Below are 21062 nucleotides of genomic sequence, written 5' to 3'. Positions count from 1 at the left end.
GGGGCCGCCAGTCAACACTGTTTGGCTGACGGCACCCTGAGAAGCCCCTCTCTATGGGAGCGTACTGGGCGGTGAGAGGCTATTGGTGGCAGAAGACGGTCTCGTAAGTACCCCGGTCCTAAGCCATGGAGCGCTCTAAAGGTGGTAACTAAGACCTTAAAGCGCACCCGGAAGACCACAGGGAGCCAGTGCAGCTCACGCAGGAGGGGAGCCACATGGGAGCGCCATGCTGCTCCCATAACTACCCGCGCAGCCGCATTCTGGACCAGCTGGAGCCTCCGGGTGCTCCTCAAGGGGAGCCCCATGTAGAGAGCATTTCAGTAGTCCAGGCATGAAGTGACGAGGGCATGAGTGACCGTATTTAACGAGTCCCGATCCAGAAAGGGACGCAACTGGCGAATCAGGCGAACCTGATAAAAAGACCTCCCGGCCACAGCCGTCAAGTGTTCTTCTAAAGACAGCCGTGAGTCCAAGAGGACGCCTAAGTTGCGAACCCTCTCCGTGGGGGGCAATGACTCATCCCCAATAGTCAGTGATGGCACCAACTGACTATATCGGGATGTCGGAAACCACAGCCACTCGGTCTTGGATGGGTTGAGCCTGAGTCTGTTCCTCCCCATCCAGATCCGTACAGCCTCCAGGCACCGGGACATCACTTTAAGGGCATCATTGGGGTGGTCCGGGGTGGAGATGTATAGCTGAGTATCATCAGCATACTGATGATACTTCACCTCAAAACCACGGATGATCTCACCCAGCGGCTTCACATAAATGTTGAACAGAAGGGGTGAGAGAACCGACCCCTGTGGCACCCCACATACAAGGGGCCTCGGGCTCAACCTCTGCCCCCCTGTCAACACAGACTGCGACCGATCAGAGAGAAAGGAGGAGAACCACCGCAACACGGTGCCCCCCACCCCTAACTCTTCCAACCGGTGCAGCATGATACCATGGTCGATGGTATCAAAAGCTGCTGAGAGGTCTAATAGGACCAGGACAGAGGAGCAACCACTGTCCTGGGCCCTCCAGAGATCATCTACCAATGCGACCAATGCCATTTCCGTGCTGTATCCAGGCCTGAAGACCGACTGGAACGGATCTAGATAAGCCGATTCATCCAAGTACTGAGGAAGCTGTCGCGCTACCACACTCTCAACAACCTTCGCAACGAAGCGAAGGTTGGAGACTGGACGGTAATTAGCCAACACTGCTGGGTCCAGGGAAGGCCTCTTGAGGAGAGGCTTCACCACCACCTCTTTCAAGGCGGCGGGGAAGGCACCCTCTCTCAAGGAAGCATTTATAATCCCCTGGAGCCAGCCTCATGTAACCTCCCGAGAGGCCAGCACCAGCCAGGAGGGACACGGGTCCAATAAACATGTGGCCGCGCTCAGTCTGCCCAGTATCTTGTCCACGTTTTCCGGAGTCACAGAATCAAACTCTTCCCAGGTAATATTCTCAAGACTTGCCTCCATCCTCCCTCCCGAATCTACCCAGTCAGAGTCCAAATTTTCCCGAATCTGAGCGATTTTGTCATACAGATATTGTACAAAGTCCTCAGCTCTACCCTCCAAGGGGTCCTCCTGCACTTCCTGGTGGAGCAGGGAGCGGGTCACCCTAAACAGGGCGGCCGGGCGATTATCTGATGACGCAATAAGAGCGGAAAAATAATTACACTTTGCCGCTTTTATTGCCACCAGGTAGGTCTTAATATGAGACCTTACCAGTGTTCGGTCAGATTCAGAACGGCTGGCCCTCCAACTGCTCTCCAGGCGTCTTTTCCGGCGTTTCATTTCCCTCAGCTCCTCGGTGAACCAGGGAGCCAGGTGAGATCGACGCCGGGTTAGAGGCCGCAAAGGCACGACCCGGTCCAAAGCTCCAGCGGCCGCCCTATCCCAGGCAGCCACTAGGTCTTCAGTCGAGCCGTGTGCCAGAGCCTCAGGAAATGGCCCAAGCTCTGTCTGGAACCTATCCGGGTCCATCAGGCGCCTGGGGCGGAACCACCTCATCGGTTCCGCCTCCCTGCGGTGGGGTGTGGCAGTTCGAAGGTCAAAGCGAAGGAGGGAGTGATCTGACCATGACAAGGGCTCGATCGCTATATCCCCTATCTCGAGACCACTCAGCCACTGACCAGAGACAAAAACCAGGTCCAGCGTGTTTCCCCCCGTGTGAGTAGGACCATGAACTAATTGGGTCAGGTCCATGGCCGTCATGGAAGCCATGAACTCCTGAGCCACCTCAGACGCCTCACCGACGGATGGCAGGTTGAAGTCCCCCATGACCATAAGCCTAGGGGTATCAATCGCCACCGCGGCTATTTGGAGACAAGAAGTCAAGAAGTCCAATAGGTGGAACCAATTAGCTTTCTCTGTTTCCTTTTTTGAAAGGTCTTAATTGTGATAAACCCTAATCCTCCCTTATTCAGAACTTCCAATGAGTTGCAAGGATTATTTGTTACATTTCTGTCCTCCTCCTACAGTATGAATTTTGGAGAGCATTTTATAAAATCCGTGAAATTGATTTATATTTCACATGAGGTGCACACTACTATTATTGGAAATCTAACAAAATAAGAGATTTTAAAAGGAACACAACAGGACTACCCACTCTCTTCCATTCTTTTATTCTTGCAATTCTGAATAGAAACAAAGATAGGATGAGAAGATTGTGGGAGTAAAAATTAAAGTTAAGAAATTTTGCAGAAGATTCAATGATGGTTTTGGAAGATCCTTTAAAGGGAGTTGAGATAGTAATAGGTAAAGTCAAAGAATTTGGGGCCTTAGCAGGTTCCAAGTTTATCAGAAGACCAAAAAAAAAAATTGAAGATACAAGATCAAACAGAGCTGGTGAATAAAACAGGATCTAAGATCAAAAAGTTAAAGAATTTGGTCAATGCTATGCTAAGTATGAATTGTATGTTATTTCAAAATAACTATATTAAGGCATGGAATGAAGTTAAGACATCTATATTAAGAAGGGAAAATATACAACTGTCATTGTTGGGGAGAATTTCTGTGATTAAGATGAATATTTGCCCAGAATGTTATTTTTCTTTTAGGCAAAAACAAATAACACCAATTAAATATAAGGTGTTACAAGAAATAAAAGAAAGAAGATGATTAGGTTTATAATAATTGTTGGAGGCAATATGCTGACTCTGTAAACTGCTTAGAGAGGGCTGTAAAGCAGTGTGAAGCGGTATATAAGTCTAAGTGCTATTGCTACCTGATTTGAAATTATACTTTGCAGCTTCTTGTTTAGTTGGACAAAAAAATGGGTGCTGCTAACCAACAGAAGGCTTTTGGCGATCAAAGGACGTGACTTAAGATTTGGGTAGTATTAATATTTATGGTATGACAAAGCTAAGGTAAATGTAGATTTTAAAAACCATTTTATTAGACTTGCCATACTGAATATGGAATAGATATCAGGTTGTGTCCAAAAATATTTTTGTGGCTCTCAGCTGAAGAAGCATTTTATAGAAGAAAAATGATAAGTAAACACAAATGGCTAACTTAGTGGGATATATTAGAATTTTATTAAGGATAATGTAAAATAAAATCAAGTCCCCCTGACTCTACCCCCAATTAAGAGTTTACATGGCCATAAAAAGAGAGTAATGTAAAATAAAATCAAGAGATATGGTGGCAGGGAAATACACTTATCAATGGGTTCGCTTACGTACAGTTATTAGAAAGAAAGAACCTTTGGTTTTGACCAGTTTAAGACTGAGTTTATATTTATTGCACACATAAAGAGTTTGAAGTAGAACTGTGAATAAATGATGAAATGTTACTGCTAAAATATATAAATTTCTATTGAAGTTTGACTCAGAAGAACAAGTGAAAGAATGTATGGTAAAGTGGGCTAAAATTGGTAGCAGTATACAAATGGAACAGAGGGAGAATATGTGAATGAATGATTGAGATTTACATTATAATTCTAAAGAGAGTTTCTATAGAATGATGCATTGTTTGTATATGTCACCAGAGAAAGTATCTAGAATGTATAAAATTACAAATTTATATTGGAATGTTGTACAAGAGAGGAAATTTATTATGCTTGGTAGAGATGCAGAAAAGCCAGAAAATATTGGACTCATATATATACTAAAAGAAGAGATTTAAAGATTAATAAGAACTTGGCTCCCATGAGATAGGAAACTTAGCTTCTCCTGGGCCAACAAATAGTGAAGTAAAAGGCAGCATATTTCTGGTCTCAACAATTGTTCAAGACCAAGAGTTATTAGAAACTATATATCCTATCCCTCAGGAAGATATCCTGACAAAAGGAAGAGCATTTGACTTCTTACATTATCAAAGAAAGAGCAGCTTCAAAGAAAATATTTTACTCTCCTTGCCTTCTAAAGACAATTGTCCTCAGAGTGCCAGGTTATTCTGTCCAAATGTATTCTTCAAAGAAGAGCCACCAATCCCACTTCAGTCCAGCACATCACTAGGGAAGATCAACCTAACCCCCCAAAAATATAATGAAGAAGTCTTATCTTTTCTCTACATCCCTCCCTTGAATAATTTGTCTTCATGGTTTTCAAGTTCCTTTTCTGTTTATTGCTGGGAGTAAATAAACAATAAATGAGATAATTATGTGGAACATACCTAATAAATGGCAAACTTTTAAAAAGAAGTGAAAGCAGCTTTAAACTTTGCATTAAAAAGATCAAGTGGAACGTATTCATCATTGTCTTTTTTGTGTTTATAAATTACGGTTGGAGGTGACTAACATGGCAAACATCAAAAGTATGATTTATTACCTGCTCCTGTTAGTCTAACACTTTTCAACCATTTCATTCTGCTGCTTGTATTGCTCAGGTCACTGCTTTAAAACTACAGTATTTAAGATTCAGAAGCTAAATAAAATCAGCCCACTTACTATGAATTTATATGATATTCACAATTAATTCTTCATGAAAACATTGTAATAAAATGTTTCAATAAAAACTAGATTTTTATCTAATTTTATAAAATTGTAATTCATTTATAGTGGATATTATTAGCAAAAAAATTATATGGAATAACTCAGTCCTACCTCTTTTGTTTTGGTTCTATCACTATAGTCCCCAGCTGCATTATCTAATCCCAATGAAGAAAATTAAGTCAATGTAAAAGTATACTCTGTTTTTTTACAGAGAGGTCACGAATAGTCTGTCTTCTTTTGGTAGCCACCAGTATTCCTATTACACTTCATTTATATAGTTGAAGGACTCAGGAGAACCAGCTGGGCTCCCTGTCTGCGCTCATCAAGTGTTAATTTCTGAAAGAGGTATTGCTGTCATGAACAAGTGCTGAAGGTACTCTGGTGGTCCTGCCAAACAACAAGAGCTCTTAATTAGTGCCAATGTTCAATCAGGCTGCTTAACCTGCCACAGAGCTGAGAAGGTCATGTTCCTTCCTTCAGCACTGCCAACAGAAAATACCCAAGAACAGCTCCCAAGTGTTTCTTTTACTTTACGAATAAGTTGCTAAAGTAACATGACACTTTTTTTGAGGATGATGCGCGAAGAATAGTATATCTGTTTTGGAAAACAAATTTCCACTAAATTTTTCAGAGGAATGCTTTTTATACTTTATCATTATAAATGAATTTTTTTCTAATTCTCAGCTACTTCTGATTTTAATTTTGACTATTTAAGTGAACAAATGTATGTTAATTGCTGAGCATTATTTTACTCTGTTTGTAGACATAGAATTAAAACAGTAAATATTTTTTCTGAGAAATTCTTTGTATGTTTCACAAATTAATGTATTTTATTATATCATATGCATATGATATGATAATCATACATATCATACAGCCTTGGATTGTAGAAGTTAATAACCACATAGGAATAAGCTTTTTCCATAAGGAATTTAGAACTGTGGCACACTAGTATTATTTACTTTGAGGGCAGGAATTTTCTTTCCACTTTCCTAAAATTACCATTTATTTATAGGTATTTGTACAGGAAAACTAAATTTTACGGTAAAATCTTCCTTTCAACAGAGATTTAATTAATTTAAGGAGTTTCAGGTTTAACCAGCAACTAAGGGGGAAATGTTAATGTGTGTGTAGAAGGGGGTGGTTTTTTCTGATAAAATGAAGAAAGGACTGAAACCAAGAACATTTCTGTTATTTTTAAATTCATAGAGTAGCAATATTTTGGGTACATATTGTTTGTGGCTTGTTTTCCTTTGAATATATAAAAATGGAAAAAATAAGGACAGTACTTGTTATTTTGCACGTTAATTAAAATAGATTGAACACACCCAATGTATCTTTGTGTCTTGGAAAACTTTGTTCATATTGGAACTTTTGCATTTGCATTGCAATTTTACCATATATTGGTCAAGGGTTGCCACCCAGAAGTGAATATATGTCTGAAGTTTCATTGATGTGCTTAATTAATTTAATTAATAAATAATTTGGAGAGCAGACTTTTAAATTATCGACCTACAGTACTACATATTTGTTGCACTCTTAAGTATCAGCATAAATGAATGGTTGATTTGATTTTTAACCATTTTTGTCTGAATACTCTATAAATGGCTGGACCGTGTGTGTGTGTGTGTGTGTGTGTGTGTGTGTGTGTGTGTGTGTGTATGCATTGTAAGAGCCAGTTCTGTAACTATAAATATGAGTGTTTGTAAGACAGTCCTGTTTACAAAACTATGTGCATTATGAAAGAGTGCCATGTCTTTTCTTGAGTGATAATACATTGGAATGCTCTCTTGTGCAAGTGGATAGATGGCATGTTAATCCTCTAGTCTAGTATATATGCATGCTTATCATGGCAACTATATTCTGATAGTTTTACACAAGGCTAGAATAATTTAATGTTCAATAAGCTTGTTTGCCAACATTCTTACAGAACTGAACACATAGAATTTGTAGTTTTCCTCTCGTTTTTTCATTACTTCCAGTTATGATTTTACATAATAGACTGTTTTTATTGTAAGGAAAAGGAATTGAGATTTGCAGTGCTTATATAGTTCACTAACAATTTATTGAACTGCCTGGAAATAAATATGCTAAATCTAATATAAATGCTTTTTCTTTTCATCTTTGATACCTGATGTTACTTCTCTTATGTACTTTTACTACAATGGAAATAGACTTTTGATTACTGAATCCATGAATGTCTTTTCCATTGTAGTAAAAGTACATAAGAGAAGTAACATCAGGTATCAAAGATGAAAAGAAACAACATATATATTAGATTAAAAAAGTTTTTTTTAAAAAAAAGTTCCGATGATCACGCGTCACTCAACTAATCGTCAGAACTTGCTTTTTTTTTACATTTTTTACTACCGGTTCGGGCGAACCAGCCTGAACCGGTAGCATTTCACCCCTGATTCAACCCATAAAACCTCCCCCTCCCCTTCAGAATGTCAGTGTTCTGCCAGGGACCTGATACCGGCTTTAGGAACAAAGTCAGCTGAATGACCTTAGATAAGTTACTTTCTTTCAGCTTTAGGAAGAAGATAATGGCAAATGACCTCTGAAAAATCTTGCCAAGAAAACTGCAGGCATGATATTATAAGACACAATTGGACAGAAGAAAAAAAATAGTTTATTGCATGCATCTCTTGCGTTAAATTGTATGCATTCTTGTGTGAAAATGGGGTTTTCAGCTTTTCATAATTTAAGTCTCCCTGGTATATCTAGCAACAGTTTTTTTCTATTAAATAAATTTTATTTTCTCTCCAATTTAAAGATTAAAATGTATTATGAAAGCTTAGTATTATCCAGATACTATCAATATTACTTAAAATAATATTTTCATAAGCACATTTGCTTAAATTAATATTGATTCATTTTGTGGCCTAAATTCACATTAGCTTCTACCTATCTGTCAAAGGAAAACTGGAGGGCTATTTCTAAATACACAGCAGAAGCCCAAAATAAGGCAGTATTCTCTAGCATTCTCAGAAGGTGTAGATTTATTCACTGCAATTAAACCGTAATTAGTTCTCAAGGGACTGTCTTCTTTTCACCTGCTTTATGCCAGCCTCCTGATTTTCTGAAATTGCTGCCGTTCAAGACTATAGCAATGATATTTGTTTAAGTAGAAATTGTTTGTTTGAAATTGCCAGTTGTCACTCATAGAAAGCAGTGATGCATATTAGTGAGAATGAATGGTTCAACATTAAATGGAGGAAGTATGGTACATGTATTTAAATGTACTGTATCTTAATGATAATTTGTCTGTCATATTTTCATTTGAATGTTTTATGTGATACTTTTGACCTAAAGTTCAAGCACTATAAAAACCTTTGGGGTTTTTTTAAAAAAACATACAGCATACAAACAATAATTCACTTTTTAACATTGTATTTTGCAGATTGATGTACAAGACACCACAAGAAATGGGTCTTATAGCAATTGCAGTTCAACAAATTCAGGGAAAGGGTAAGTTTATACAATTACAGTGTAAGGAAAGAAAAGGTATGCAATACTATTCATAAAGGTATTGTGTAATAGTAGCCATACTCATACTAGTTATGCCCATACAAATTGGGTAACCTATTCAGTCTATATTTTTTGTAATAACAAAATAATCATTATCACTGTAATATTGATTAATTAAGATATGCCCACATTGCCAGTAGGAATTGCATTTCTACTCATGGGAGATTATCTTTAAAATAATCAGATCTGCTGAATAAAACCATTATGAATTAATAGAGAAAATCTTTAGGCTTGTGGCTATAGTTTTCATACAACCTTTAATTAAGTTGTATTTTTTCATAATCATCCTTGTATGCAAAACTACCATGATAAAAAGAACCACTAACTACATACAGAAGCGGTAACGTATCAAACATTTGACTTTTCTCTAGCTAACCCCTAAAATATCAGAAGAACTGTTACTAATCTTTAATTTTCATTAAATGGATGTTTTCAAGCCATGACTTGGAATTCTATATTGTAAATGGAATCCTTAGGATGATATATACAACCCTCTGTTTTCAATTAATACTGTTCATGAAATCAGCAAACTTTTTCTGGGACATGCAGAGATCTCCTTTTAGTCCGTGTGTGAAGAATATAATTCAGCATTCTGTATATTTTTACAGATGTATACATTTATGCATCTATAAATATAAACGTGTGTGTGTGTGTACTAAAAGAATTACACAAAGTGCATCCATTCATCAAAAAGTCATAATAATAATTAGTGTTTAAAGCTAGGTGAACATCAGTGTTCCATTAACTATTTTGCAGAGAAAGGATTGCCTATTCAACTGAGCCACTACTTATCACACACTGTGTTTCTCTATCTCCCTTTGCCAGCATTGCTGAAACAGCACTGTGGTAAAGAACTTTGGTTGAATGTAGAGAGAAAATTATCATTTTGAAACCCAGGAGGAATGTTTGTTTCTTTGATGATTATTATTAACAATTTTTATTTTATGATTAGACTCTTTAAATGTCTAAAAGCTTTTTTTTATTATTCTTATTTTTTTTAGTCCCATGAGATAGAATGATTTCATCTTTGCACTCAGATAACCCAGATAGTTGAGGACGAGGATGCAATGGGAAATAAGATCAAGGAGAGGAACAAGGACTATCAATAAAAGATAATATGGAAGAATTAAATTAATATCCCTTAATATAAATGGTTTAAACTCTCCGGCAAAAAGAAAGCAAATATTCTCTAAACCCCAAAAGCAAAATATGGACATTACATGTTTACAAGAAGTCCATATCAAAAAACAGCAAGGTGATATCTTAGAATCTGCTAAAATAGGGAAGCTCCATTTGGCTCTTGCATCAAAAAAAGAGAGAGGCATAGCAGTATACATAAAAGATTAGCTAAAGCCAAGGCAGATATACGCAGATGATGAAGGAAGAACACTATTAATTGAAGTAACAAGGCAAAAGCTAATATTATTGGCAGTTATTTACGAACCAAACACAAATCAGGGGGAATATTATCATAAATTGCATGGGAAAATAGTAGAATTAGAACCAGAGAATATTTGTTTATTAGGAGATTTTAATGCGGTGGTAGATCCCAAAAAAGATTACACAACTGGTAAAAAAAATAAGAGGAAAACACTACTGAACACGTTCTTCAATATGATGTAAGAGCTCAATTTAAAGGACATTTGGAGAGAATTAAATCCACAAAAAAGACAGTACACTTTTTTTTCTAACCCACATAATTCATGGTCCAGGATAGATATGGTATGGATGGATTTGGAATTGGGTAAAAATATAGCAGAGATAGAGATAACATCAAATACATAGGCGTATTTATACCATAATCCGTTAATAGTAAAATGGAAGGGAAGAGCAAAAAAAAGAAGGAGGTGGACCATGAATCAGAGGCTGCTAAAAGAAAAAAAGTATGTACATTGGATAAAAAAAGAATTGGACTTCTTTTTAAAGGAAAACTTAAATGAACACACAACGCTACAGAATCTCTGGGATACGACTAAAGCTTACATTAGAGGCTTAACAATAGCCTTTGTGGCAAGAAGGAATAAAGAAAAAAAGAAACAACAAATAGAGTTAAAGGAGAAACTTGAAGAACTGGAACTTAAGATGCAGGAATCCCCAAATGAGAAAATTAGAGGAGAAAAAGAGCTGATTAAACACAAAATAAATTTGACTTCTCAAGAAGAAATGACCCAAAAACTTAGATTGATGAGACAAAATTTTTTTGAACATGCCAATAAACCAGGGTGATGATTGGCCTATAAACTGAAGAAGGAAAAAGAAAAAAGTTAATAACACAACTACAGGATGAAGAGGGGAATACACATCACCAGATGAAAGAGTAGAAGAATATTGCCCCAAAATTCTTTGAAATAATGTATAGTCAGGAGAAGATAGAGGAAGAAGGTATCAAACAGTATTTAAATGAGAGGAACCTCCCCATAATACCGGATGTAATAAAAGAAATGTTAAACAACAAAATTATGATGACAGAGATGAAAACGGCAATCCAAAAAAAAAAAAAAAATGAAACCCTGGGACCAGATGGAATCCCTGCAGAGTTTTATAAAGAAATACTAAAACCATTGGAGATATTATTATTGGATATATACAATGAAACATTAGAACTGGTAAAATTACCTAAAACTTGGACTGAGGCATTAATAATGCTCATTCCAAAAGATAACACATATACACAGCAAATTAAAAACTATAGGCCAATCTCACTGCTAAATGCTGACTATTAAATGAAATTACGCATTCTGACCAAATTGGGTTTTTGTCCAATAGACACATAAGAAATAATACGGATTATACTGAATACATTGGAATATTATGAGGCTCATCCGGAAAAGCAAGCGGTGCTGATATTTTTAGATGCTTAAAAAGTCTTTGCTAATTTAAATTGGAACTTTCTTATTAATCAATTAAAAATTATGAATTTCGGGGAAAAATTTACGGGAATGATTAGGGCGATCTATTCCAACCAATCGGCAAAAATAATAATAAATGGGGAAACAACCAAGGATATTAGTATAACCAAAGGGGTGAGACAGGGGTGTCCCCTATACCCCCTTCTATTTATATTATCATTGGAAACACTATTGATACAAATTATTTGTAATCTTTGCAGTTACTTTTTAAACTTTTGGTTTTGGTTTTTGCTTCCTTACTTCACCAGATTTTCTTAATTTTCCCATGAAATATTTTCCATTTGGTAAATGTTACTTGTATGTAAACAATGTTTAATATATGTTTCCCTTTTTTTAAGGACGAGGTGGAAATACCTGGTTGAGCCCTGTGGGAGCTGCTCTATCAACTTTGCATGTTAACATTCCTTTGAGTTCAAAATTGGGCCAAAGGATTCCATTTATTCAACATTTGGTGTCTTTAGCAATTGTGGAAGCTGTTAGATCCATACCTGGTTATCAGGTATTGTATTTTTATGTTTCTTTTGCATTATGGTTCTTTGAAATGAAGTATATAATATTTCCTAAGCCTTAATTTATAGAAAGAATTCTGAATGGGACTGAGGAATCATCTTGCCCAATTATCTGGAAAGAATTTCACCTGGTTGGACAGAGGAAATGGACAGAGTCCATAGACTGTGATCTCTGCCACCTGTGTTTTTGGTCTATGTCCCTATATATCCCTTTACCACTATTTAATTATTAACATATGTATAATAATCTCTTGAGGTTATTACCTAGTGCCTAGAAGGTGTGATGGTCCAGATATGGACAAAGGTTGCAGCTCAACCTTGGTAAGGTTGAATAGCTCTGAGATTTTTGGTTCCCTGGATCCAGTGCTTTTTCCCTTTTAAATTCTGTTCATTAACTTAACATACCCCCGAAGTTGTTGCATAATCTAAGAGTTCTCCTGGATATAAAGTTCTTGTTTGAAGAATAGGTGGCAGCCAAAGCCAAGTTGGCCTTTGCATAGATTCATCTTGTGTGCCAGTTGCACCCACTCATGGAGCAGAAGGCCTTGTTCTCTGTCACTCAGTCTAAGTCACTTTCAGTTGGATTGCTCTACATGGGTTTCCCTTAAAGAACACTTGGAACCTTCAATTGGTACAGAATGCAGTGACATGTTCAGTGGGTGTGTCAATGTTCACTCATCTAACACCACTGCTAATGCCATTGGCTTCCAGTAAGCTTCTGAATGCAATTTAATTTTATTAAATATGCATTGTAACAATTCACTATATTGAATTACTATAATCAAAATGGATATGTGGTTTGAATGAACCTTTGAGCACACTTTATTTTGGTCATAAAACTGATGAAGAAAACCGACAAGAAGAAAAACTAAATATAGTTTTTATATTGCTTGAGAAGTTTTTTGAAGATACTTCAGTGCCTACTTGGTTCCATTTTAAAATGCTTTTTCTTTTTTGGCATAACTTGTTTAATGTTGACAATGTTTATGCTGAGTTCTAAAGAAAGAGGCTAACCATATTTCTCCAGGAGGAAATCAGATATCATTAGTGCTTGTTATACTCCAATCTTCTTTAATACTCATCTATTTCCTTTGAACTTAAGCAATTCTCATTATTGGCAAACTGTATTTTATTGGATTAGTTGATGAAAACTTACATTACCTCTGTTATATGTATATAGTCCAATTAGGTTAAGCAGAATGGGCAAGCTGCAGATCCTGTCAGCCAAAGAATGTTGGCTGGTGGAGAGAAGAAGATGAGCTTTTTTTGCAGTGGCCCTATTCTATGGAACATCCTCCCTTTGGAGATCAGATTTAGTTTCAAGTAAAATATAGTGCTCTGTGATTTAGAAGGTTAGTATGATTTAGAAAGAAGTAATATCTTCCAGCAGTTTCCTGACTCTCTTGAGTGGGTGGATGACTTGGAATTTTAAGAACATGCTGTTTCTCAAGCAAAATGATTACCATTATGACTAGGGTTGCAAAATGGATTAAGGTTACAAAATGAGTTGCTGGGAGGTTGCAATGTGGACTGCAACTGACTAAGAGAGCACCTTCCTGGAATGCTATCTGTTCCCATTTATTCTTCTTTCTGAACAAGGTTCCCTACCATCATTTACTCTTCTCCTTTTTTTCTGGTCAGGGTACATTTGAACAAAGTATGGATTTCAAATGTCCTTCCTTTCTGACGAAATTCGAGAGATCCATTTTGAATCCAAAGACATTCTTGGAATTAAAAATGTTTTACAGCAAGCTATCTTTGCCTGCCTGTCTTTCTGCTTTCCTATCTTTCTGTAAACAATGTAAAAAGGTCAATTGGGGGAGAAAATAATCTCTGAAAGTATATTGAGTGCTATTTGAGGACATTTCTTTACAGGAGTATCTCAAATGTCTTGGACTATTTTGTTTTGGACTATTATATACCCCTCCTTGTTTTGCAATCACAATCCCTTCCAGCAACTCAGTCATTGAGTGAACATGTGACAGAGACTGTGAAGATTGCTAATTGCTGTTGGCTCATTCCTGTATATTATCTTGTACCTGACCCATTTTTGTCCCTTTTTTTTAAACTCCTTGAAGGGTAGAGAGATTGCTTAAACAAACTATCTTTTCCACAACTTAGTGTTGTGACCTTGATTAGAATCCTCCACCTGGCTGTGATGCTCCCTGAAACTGACTAAACCTTGATCAGTTTCACACTGAAGGTTTTTGTTGCCAGGCATTTGAAAATTTGTTCATACTTAGTACATTGGTGAGAAAATGTTTTTTTTATTACCATAGTATTTGTGTATAGTCACTAACCAAGGTAGTCACTAAATGAAGAGTTGGTATGTTCTACCTATCTGACCCCATAAAATAGCAAAATAAAAAATGCAAATTGTAGTCAAGCATATTTAGAAGCATATCAGGTAAAATGCCATGTGTGTTCTCTGTATTCATTGCCCTTGTTTTCTTCAAAAACATTTACAAAGTAATTAAGTTGCATATGATTTCCTCTTTTTTAAGAGGTGTAAGTTGTGAATAATGGATAAGCCATCTTGTAGCTTCAAAGATATTTACCAATATGCAAATTTCTTTTTGTAGGAAATAGATCTTCGGTTGAAATGGCCAAATGATATATACTACAGTGACCTTATGAAACTTGGTGGTGTTTTAGTAAATTCCACATTAACAGGAGATACGTTCCATATACTTATTGGTAAGAATATCAGAAATTTCCATTATGGTGGTTTATAATATAGCCTGTTTTTGACATACAGTAGCAAATTGAACAATGTGATTATGATCCCCTAGAACTATAATGAATATGCATCTGGAATATTTCTATCCCAACACATAATTTGCAAGAGAATTCATTTATCTGATTGTTTTGTGACAAAGTCCTGCGGGATAAAGGCAATAAAATGTTTCTCAACCTCAGAAAAGCTCTAACTAAATACCATATATTATTATTACGAAGGGAGGTTTTTTGCTATTCTAGATCACCAGTTTTCTTCAGCAAGTCTTGCATTATGACCAGTTCCTTGTTTTAAGCTGGGAATATATTGATAACAATATAGCACCTTAGTCTTATTTTTGGGAGTAATCAATTAATTAATTAAAATAATTTATATAGTTATGTTGTTTTGTCTTTAAAAAAAGAGATGGTTTCAAATTATATGAGTTTATGTCATCTTACATCATTAGAAAGTAAATATCTTAAGAACTCTGTAAAAAGATTTTTATATCTGTCTAAATGATTTGGAATGAAATGTATTACCATAATAAAAGAAATAATTTTACAGATATACATGACGTTTTAAATACCTTTTTTCCAATGACTTATTCCTCCTCAGGATTTGGATTTAATGTTAATAATAGCAACCCAACTGTATGTATCAATGATCTCATAATGGAGTACAATAAGACAATGAATACAACTTTAGAGCCCTTAAATGCTGACTGCCTGATTGCAAGAAGTGTAACCATACTGGAAAATCTGATTAACATCTTTCAGGAGAAGGGACCAAATGGAATTCTTCCCATGTACTATAAATACTGGGTGCATAGGTAATTAAATGTATTATTCTCAATTAACCATAAGTCTTCTTAAAGCAATAGTGACTGACCAGGTTTTAATTTTCATTATCATAGTTTGCTTAGTAGGCTATGTATAGACATATTTAATTAAAAATTGTGTTTAGCACATATAATTTAAAAGATATCAGAATGTTAGAATTTGTTTCATAAAGGCCTAATTTTTGGCTACTACATCAAAAACCTAAAAAAACAGACTAGAAATTAATAAATTAGCATTGAAACCCCCTAGAAAACTGTATCTATTCTGTACTGTACTCTAGGAATTTCTCATGCTATTATTCATTCTGATTATTTTTTTCTTCTGTTCAATCTTGTTTTATTCTTGGAGATGGTCTGGTCAAGTCCCTGCAGTTTTCTTGGCAAACTTTTTCAGAAGTTGTTTGCCCCTGCCTCCTCCTTAGGGCTGAGAAAAAGTGACTGCCCCAAGGTGACTTTGTGCCTAAGGCAGGACTAGAATTCACTCTCTCCCAATTTCTAGCCTGATACTTTAACCACTACTCCAAACTGCTCTCCATTATGATGATAAGCAATTAATGAATTCCATATGAATCTTACATAGAATCCATATGCATTTGTTAATAATTATTTTCCCAAAGTATATATTTAATACACAATACCGGTAAGTTCCTCGGAACAATGACTTATCATGCTTATATGGATATTTGTTGATCAATGAATGAAATACATTGTTATATGTAGATGTTTACACAAAGTGAAGGTAGATAAAAGAGACTAATGATACTTTGCAGAGATGGATTCATTATTAATAGTCAGACTGAAATTTCATATATGTTGTATTAATCAAATAATTTTGTTTTCCATTTCAGTGGTAAGCAAGTCCGACTTGGAAAAGATGAGGGACCATTGGTATGGATTGTTGGGATAGATGATTCTGGATTCCTTCAGGTTTATGAGGAAGGCAAAGATGTTATCACCGTGCACCCAGATGGCAATTCTTTTGATATGCTAAGAAATCTTATAATTCCTAAACAATAGTTTTTCAGTATGGTAAAACAATCATTCACTTAGTAGACTGTTTTGTATTCAGCACTTATTATGAGTGCTTAGCTAGAGGCAGTATCAACATTTTTCTTCTTTTTGAAGCAGGAAAATAACAATAGTACTGTATGTATCAAGCAAAAGAAATAATTTTGCAGAACTATTTTTTTGTTAGGTTCTCAGTAAGTTGAGATAGTATTTGGAAGTTTTTCTGTTTCTCTTCTTTTCTTTCAGGATTATGTACAAATGTGAACAGCATTGCAATAAGTATTAAAATCAATATCTAATTTTTGATATGGATCATTTGGAATTTTCGAAAAGAAACATGTTATGATGTATATTCTCCAAAGTTTCACTTATAGTATGATTATTAACATTAATAATAATGCAATTTTGTGTTATTTATGTTTTTTACAAGGAAAGTTTTTCAACAGATATTAAAATAATACATCATCTGGTTTTAATTAAGGAGTAGATGGCTATATTACTTTTCAAACTTAAATAAATGATCAAAAGTGAATATAACTTTCTGAAAGGGATTTGCCTAGGCTGTAGTGGAGCCTAAGCTTTCCACAATTTTTTGTACATTCAAGTTTTAAAGCTAAACATTAGAGGTAGAATTACTACTAATTTAACAGAACTCTACAGGTTCTTTTTGTTTCCCAATATTTTCTGGCGGCTTTTCTTTAAATCAGTTTAGAGTAAAAACTAGTCTGGGCAAATAGGATTAATTTATTAATATTTTTAAGACTCTCTTCAGTCACAGTGGTTAACAGAACCAATATTCAACAGAATTTGCTGTAGTTTACTTTGCATCATTTCTTATTCATCCTTTTATTCAGTAAGATTCTGCTGATCTTCTTTGATGCTGTTTTCAAATCCAAATAAAGATTCTGTGATATTTTCATCCTCAAAGATACGTTTCAAAAATCTCAATGCATAATGTGATTTTTAGGGATTGATTTTGGTTTTGTAATTTACACAAACATCCAATCTAAAATTTTAAAACAATTTCAACTTACTAGGGAATTGAGTTAGCATGCCCTCTTTATTAACACTGTAGGCTTTAAAATACTCTCCTTTTGTTCAATAAGTTCTCCCCTCAAACATGCAGACTTAGCAGAATTGTCTAAGATTCCCTTTACAAAGAATCTAAAAATACATTTATTGGCTTCATTATGAATCCAAGAAAGCCTAAATAAGCAAGCAAGCATGTTAGTCTGTAATGAAGGATAAGTGGTATCTTGCATTTTGGAGCCAGGATAATTTGTCTATGTATTGGATATTAAATTACCCTTTCATTGAAGATGAAGATTTTGACTTTTAGTACTTAATGCTTTCCATACTGATATTGACAATTGTTTAAACTTAATTTGCTTAATGCATTTCTATCTAACATTTTTTAAAAGAATAAAATAATTTCATTAATTTATGTGGCTTTTCTAAATCCCTGATTTAAACTATGTGAAGTAATTATTTGCATATCTTCTCGTACTAACTTTTTTTAAAAAAGAAATTTACTTACCTACTCTATGGAGACAAATCCCAAGGAGGTCTCCAAATATCCTCATCCCCTGTGGTCAACTTGCTCTAGAGGTAGGGTCAATATTTTTTTTTATGTTGGGAAGGAATAGCTCATCCCCAGTTGCTGTCCTGTCTTGTCCTCCATCAGCATCCATGCAACCAGGTATGCCTTATATGAGTGTTTGCTGTTGCGCAGAGATCCTCAATCATCCAGGTCATGGTTGTCCCAAGGGCGCTTTTCAAAAGGCAACTGGACTTTTTTTTTTCCTTGAGAATGTTTTGCTTCTATCTAAGAAGCTTCTTCAGTTCTGAGTGAATTGAAGTTGGTTGAGAAGCAAAACCTTTTTAAGGAAAAACAAGAAAGGCAGCATAACAAACTACTATGGCCCAGGACTTGTTTGAAAAGCCAAATCCTACAAATGTCCCTCCTTCTCCCAAACTAATCCCACCACTCCAGAATTGATGATTTAGTGATGAAATTGGTAATGGCAGTTAATCACAGTCTGTCCAGAAAGGATCTACAATCCTTTCTGGACAAGAGGACTAATAGCCGTATCTTCCATCTTCAAATCACTAGCCATCTGTTCTGAAGAGAAAATTAGATCCATGTGTTCTCCTACCATATTTTAGTCAGATACCAATTGAAACAAGACTATTGGGCCGTGAATATCCAAATTATGAAAATTAAAATTTCCCAGCACCATTAATCTCAGAGAATTCAAATGACCTATGATGAAATACAGTGGCTCGGGAGGGGGAATGCTAGGCAATAAAGAAAGCAAAATACCAGAGGATTTGTGTCTTGTCCCTGCCACCGCAGTTTCAGGTATAGGAACTTGTCTCCAACCATTGTGAAGTAGATGTCCAGTAATAATCAGCATCTGACATGCGGTTTATCATCACTCCCCTCCCTGGGCTTAAGTCATTGCTGTTGTAGGATCCCAAATACCGGTGGGCAAATTTTCAATATGAGTCACTCAACCATCTCTGGCCACTTGGTCTCAGTGATATATGCCATGTCTATCCATTCCTCACAACCAAGTCATAAAAGCATGGTTTTATTACAGATAGACCTACACTTTATCATCAAGTTCAGTTCAGAGTTCAATTCCCATATTTGCTTCATGCATGATTGGCCTTAATCCACAATTCAATATTGCTTGTCCTCCCTCTTTTCAAAATAGTGCTCTCATTAGGACTTCTCCAAATTCCCAATAGATTCACAGCTGCATTCATTTACCTGAGACTTTTCAGTCTATTCTATTTTGTCCTACAGGTAGTCCTTGACTTATGACCACAATTGGGACTGAATTTTCAGTTGTGAGTCATTGTAGGCATAAAGTCTCCTCATCACAAGGTGGGCGGGAAACAAATGTAATGTTGAATTTAAATAATAACAATAAATTGGGGCACCCATTTCACTCAACAGGTGCAATCCTGGCAGTTGTGGTCATTAAGTGATCATAGAAGAGGCTTGCATGAGAATTCTTGACTTGCAACCATTCTTTTAGCAACTGAAGTTATAACAGTACTGAAAAAAGTGACACGACCAGTCCTGGCACTTCCAACTGTTGTAGCATTCCCCATGGTCATATGATCAAAATTTGGGTGCTTGGCAACTGGCATGTATTTATAACGGTTGCAGCATCCTGAGGTCATGTGATCATCACTTGTGACCTTCCCAGCCACTTCCAACAAGCAAAGTCAATGGAGGGAAGTCAGATTTGCTTAACAACCATGTAATTTAATTAAAAACTGCAATGATTCACTTAACAACCATGGCAAAAAGGTCATAAAATTGGCCATAACAAGTTGGAACCTTAATTTATTTGCAAAGTTAACTATTTCTGTTGAAATTCTCTAGTTTTCTTTTCTTTTTTTTTCTTTTTCTTTCTTTTTTCTTTTTCTTTTTCTTTTTTTTTTTTTGCTTTAATTTATATGCCGCCCTTCTCCTGAGACTCAGGGCGGTTTACAATGCATTAAGCATTGTAGAGGAAGTTTGGCCCAAGCTGAATGTTTGCTGTACTGCTTCCTTTAGATCAGTGGTTCTCAACCTTCCTAATGCCATGACCCTTTAATACAGTTTCTCATGTTGTGGTGACCCCCAACCAGGGGTGGGTTCTAAATTTTTTTACTACCGGTTCTGTGGGTGTGGCTTATTTTGTGGGCGTGGCTTGGAGGTCATGTGACTGAGTGGACGTGGCTAGCTGGTCATGTGACCGGGTGGCCATGGCTATGTGTATAGGGACTACTCAGAGGGCTCAAAAAAGTCATTTCTGACAGGTCCTCGCACTTTTGACTGATCCTCACACTTATGACCATCCTCACATTTATGCCTGTGCAGCATTCTTAACAACCATGTCACTCATTTCACTACTGCTTCTCTTCAACATGGTATAAGATAGGGCAAAAAACGTAAAATGTGAGGACAGTTGTAAGTTCGAGGACTGGTCAAAAGTGCGAGGACCAGTCAAAAATAACTTTTTCAGCCCTCTGAGTAGTCCATATGCATAAAAGGATACAGCAATAGAGAGGGATGAAGGAAGGGAAGGGAAATTAGAGTAGGAGTGAAGGTAAGAGAGGGAGGAAGAGAGGAGGAGAAGGAGAAAGAAAGAGGAAGTAGGGAGAAGAAGAAGGGGGGAAGAGAAAGAAAGAAAGAAAGAAAAGACAGAGGTGGTAGGTTTGAGGAGAAAGATTGCTGTACAATAAAAAAGATGAAAGGGAAGAAAGCCAACCCCAAACAAATATTAAGATATTAAGATAAAGAATGAATTGTTAAACTTTAAAGAATAAAAGAGAACAAATAGCAATAAATAGCAATAATTAGAAACACACATACAAACATACAACGTATTTTCTTTGAACAGAGTATTTGGCCGGTTCACAAATTTAAACAGTTGTAGGAGGTTAGCACCCACCCCTTTCCTAGAAGAATGAAATATTTTGGGAAATATTAAAAAGGCAGAATATTATATTTTCCTGGATGAGAAATGGAGAAGCATATTTTACAGACAAAGCAACTCCCACCTTCCTGCCCCTCACCCTTTGTTAATGGGCCAGAAGCAGAAACTCAATCCTTT

General features: G+C 36.2%; 1 protein-coding gene across 3 annotated transcripts in view; it reads left to right on the top strand.

Moving 5' to 3' along the window:
- The window catches only part of HLCS (holocarboxylase synthetase), a 72609-nt gene extending 54719 nt beyond the window's left edge, over positions 1–17890 (top strand). For all 3 annotated transcript variants that reach the window (XM_034442205.3, XM_034442048.3, XM_034442128.3), the window contains 5 exons: positions 8336–8403; positions 11711–11871; positions 14464–14578; positions 15216–15429; positions 16287–17890. In XM_034442205.3, coding sequence (XP_034298096.2) covers positions 8336–8403; positions 11711–11871; positions 14464–14578; positions 15216–15429; positions 16287–16455 — 727 coding nt within the window. In that variant the 3' untranslated portion in view covers positions 16456–17890. The remainder of the gene's footprint in view (positions 1–8335; positions 8404–11710; positions 11872–14463; positions 14579–15215; positions 15430–16286) is intronic.
- Positions 17891–21062: the final 3172 nt, after the last annotated feature.

This window comes from Pantherophis guttatus, chromosome 5 (genome assembly GCF_059756535.1).
Source record: "Pantherophis guttatus breed Tessera chromosome 5, ASM5975653v1, whole genome shotgun sequence".
In the NCBI taxonomy this organism is placed as follows: Eukaryota; Metazoa; Chordata; class Lepidosauria; order Squamata; family Colubridae; genus Pantherophis; species Pantherophis guttatus.
The sequence above is the reverse complement of the archived record's forward strand: the minus strand, read 5'-3'. Positions and strand labels throughout refer to the sequence as shown.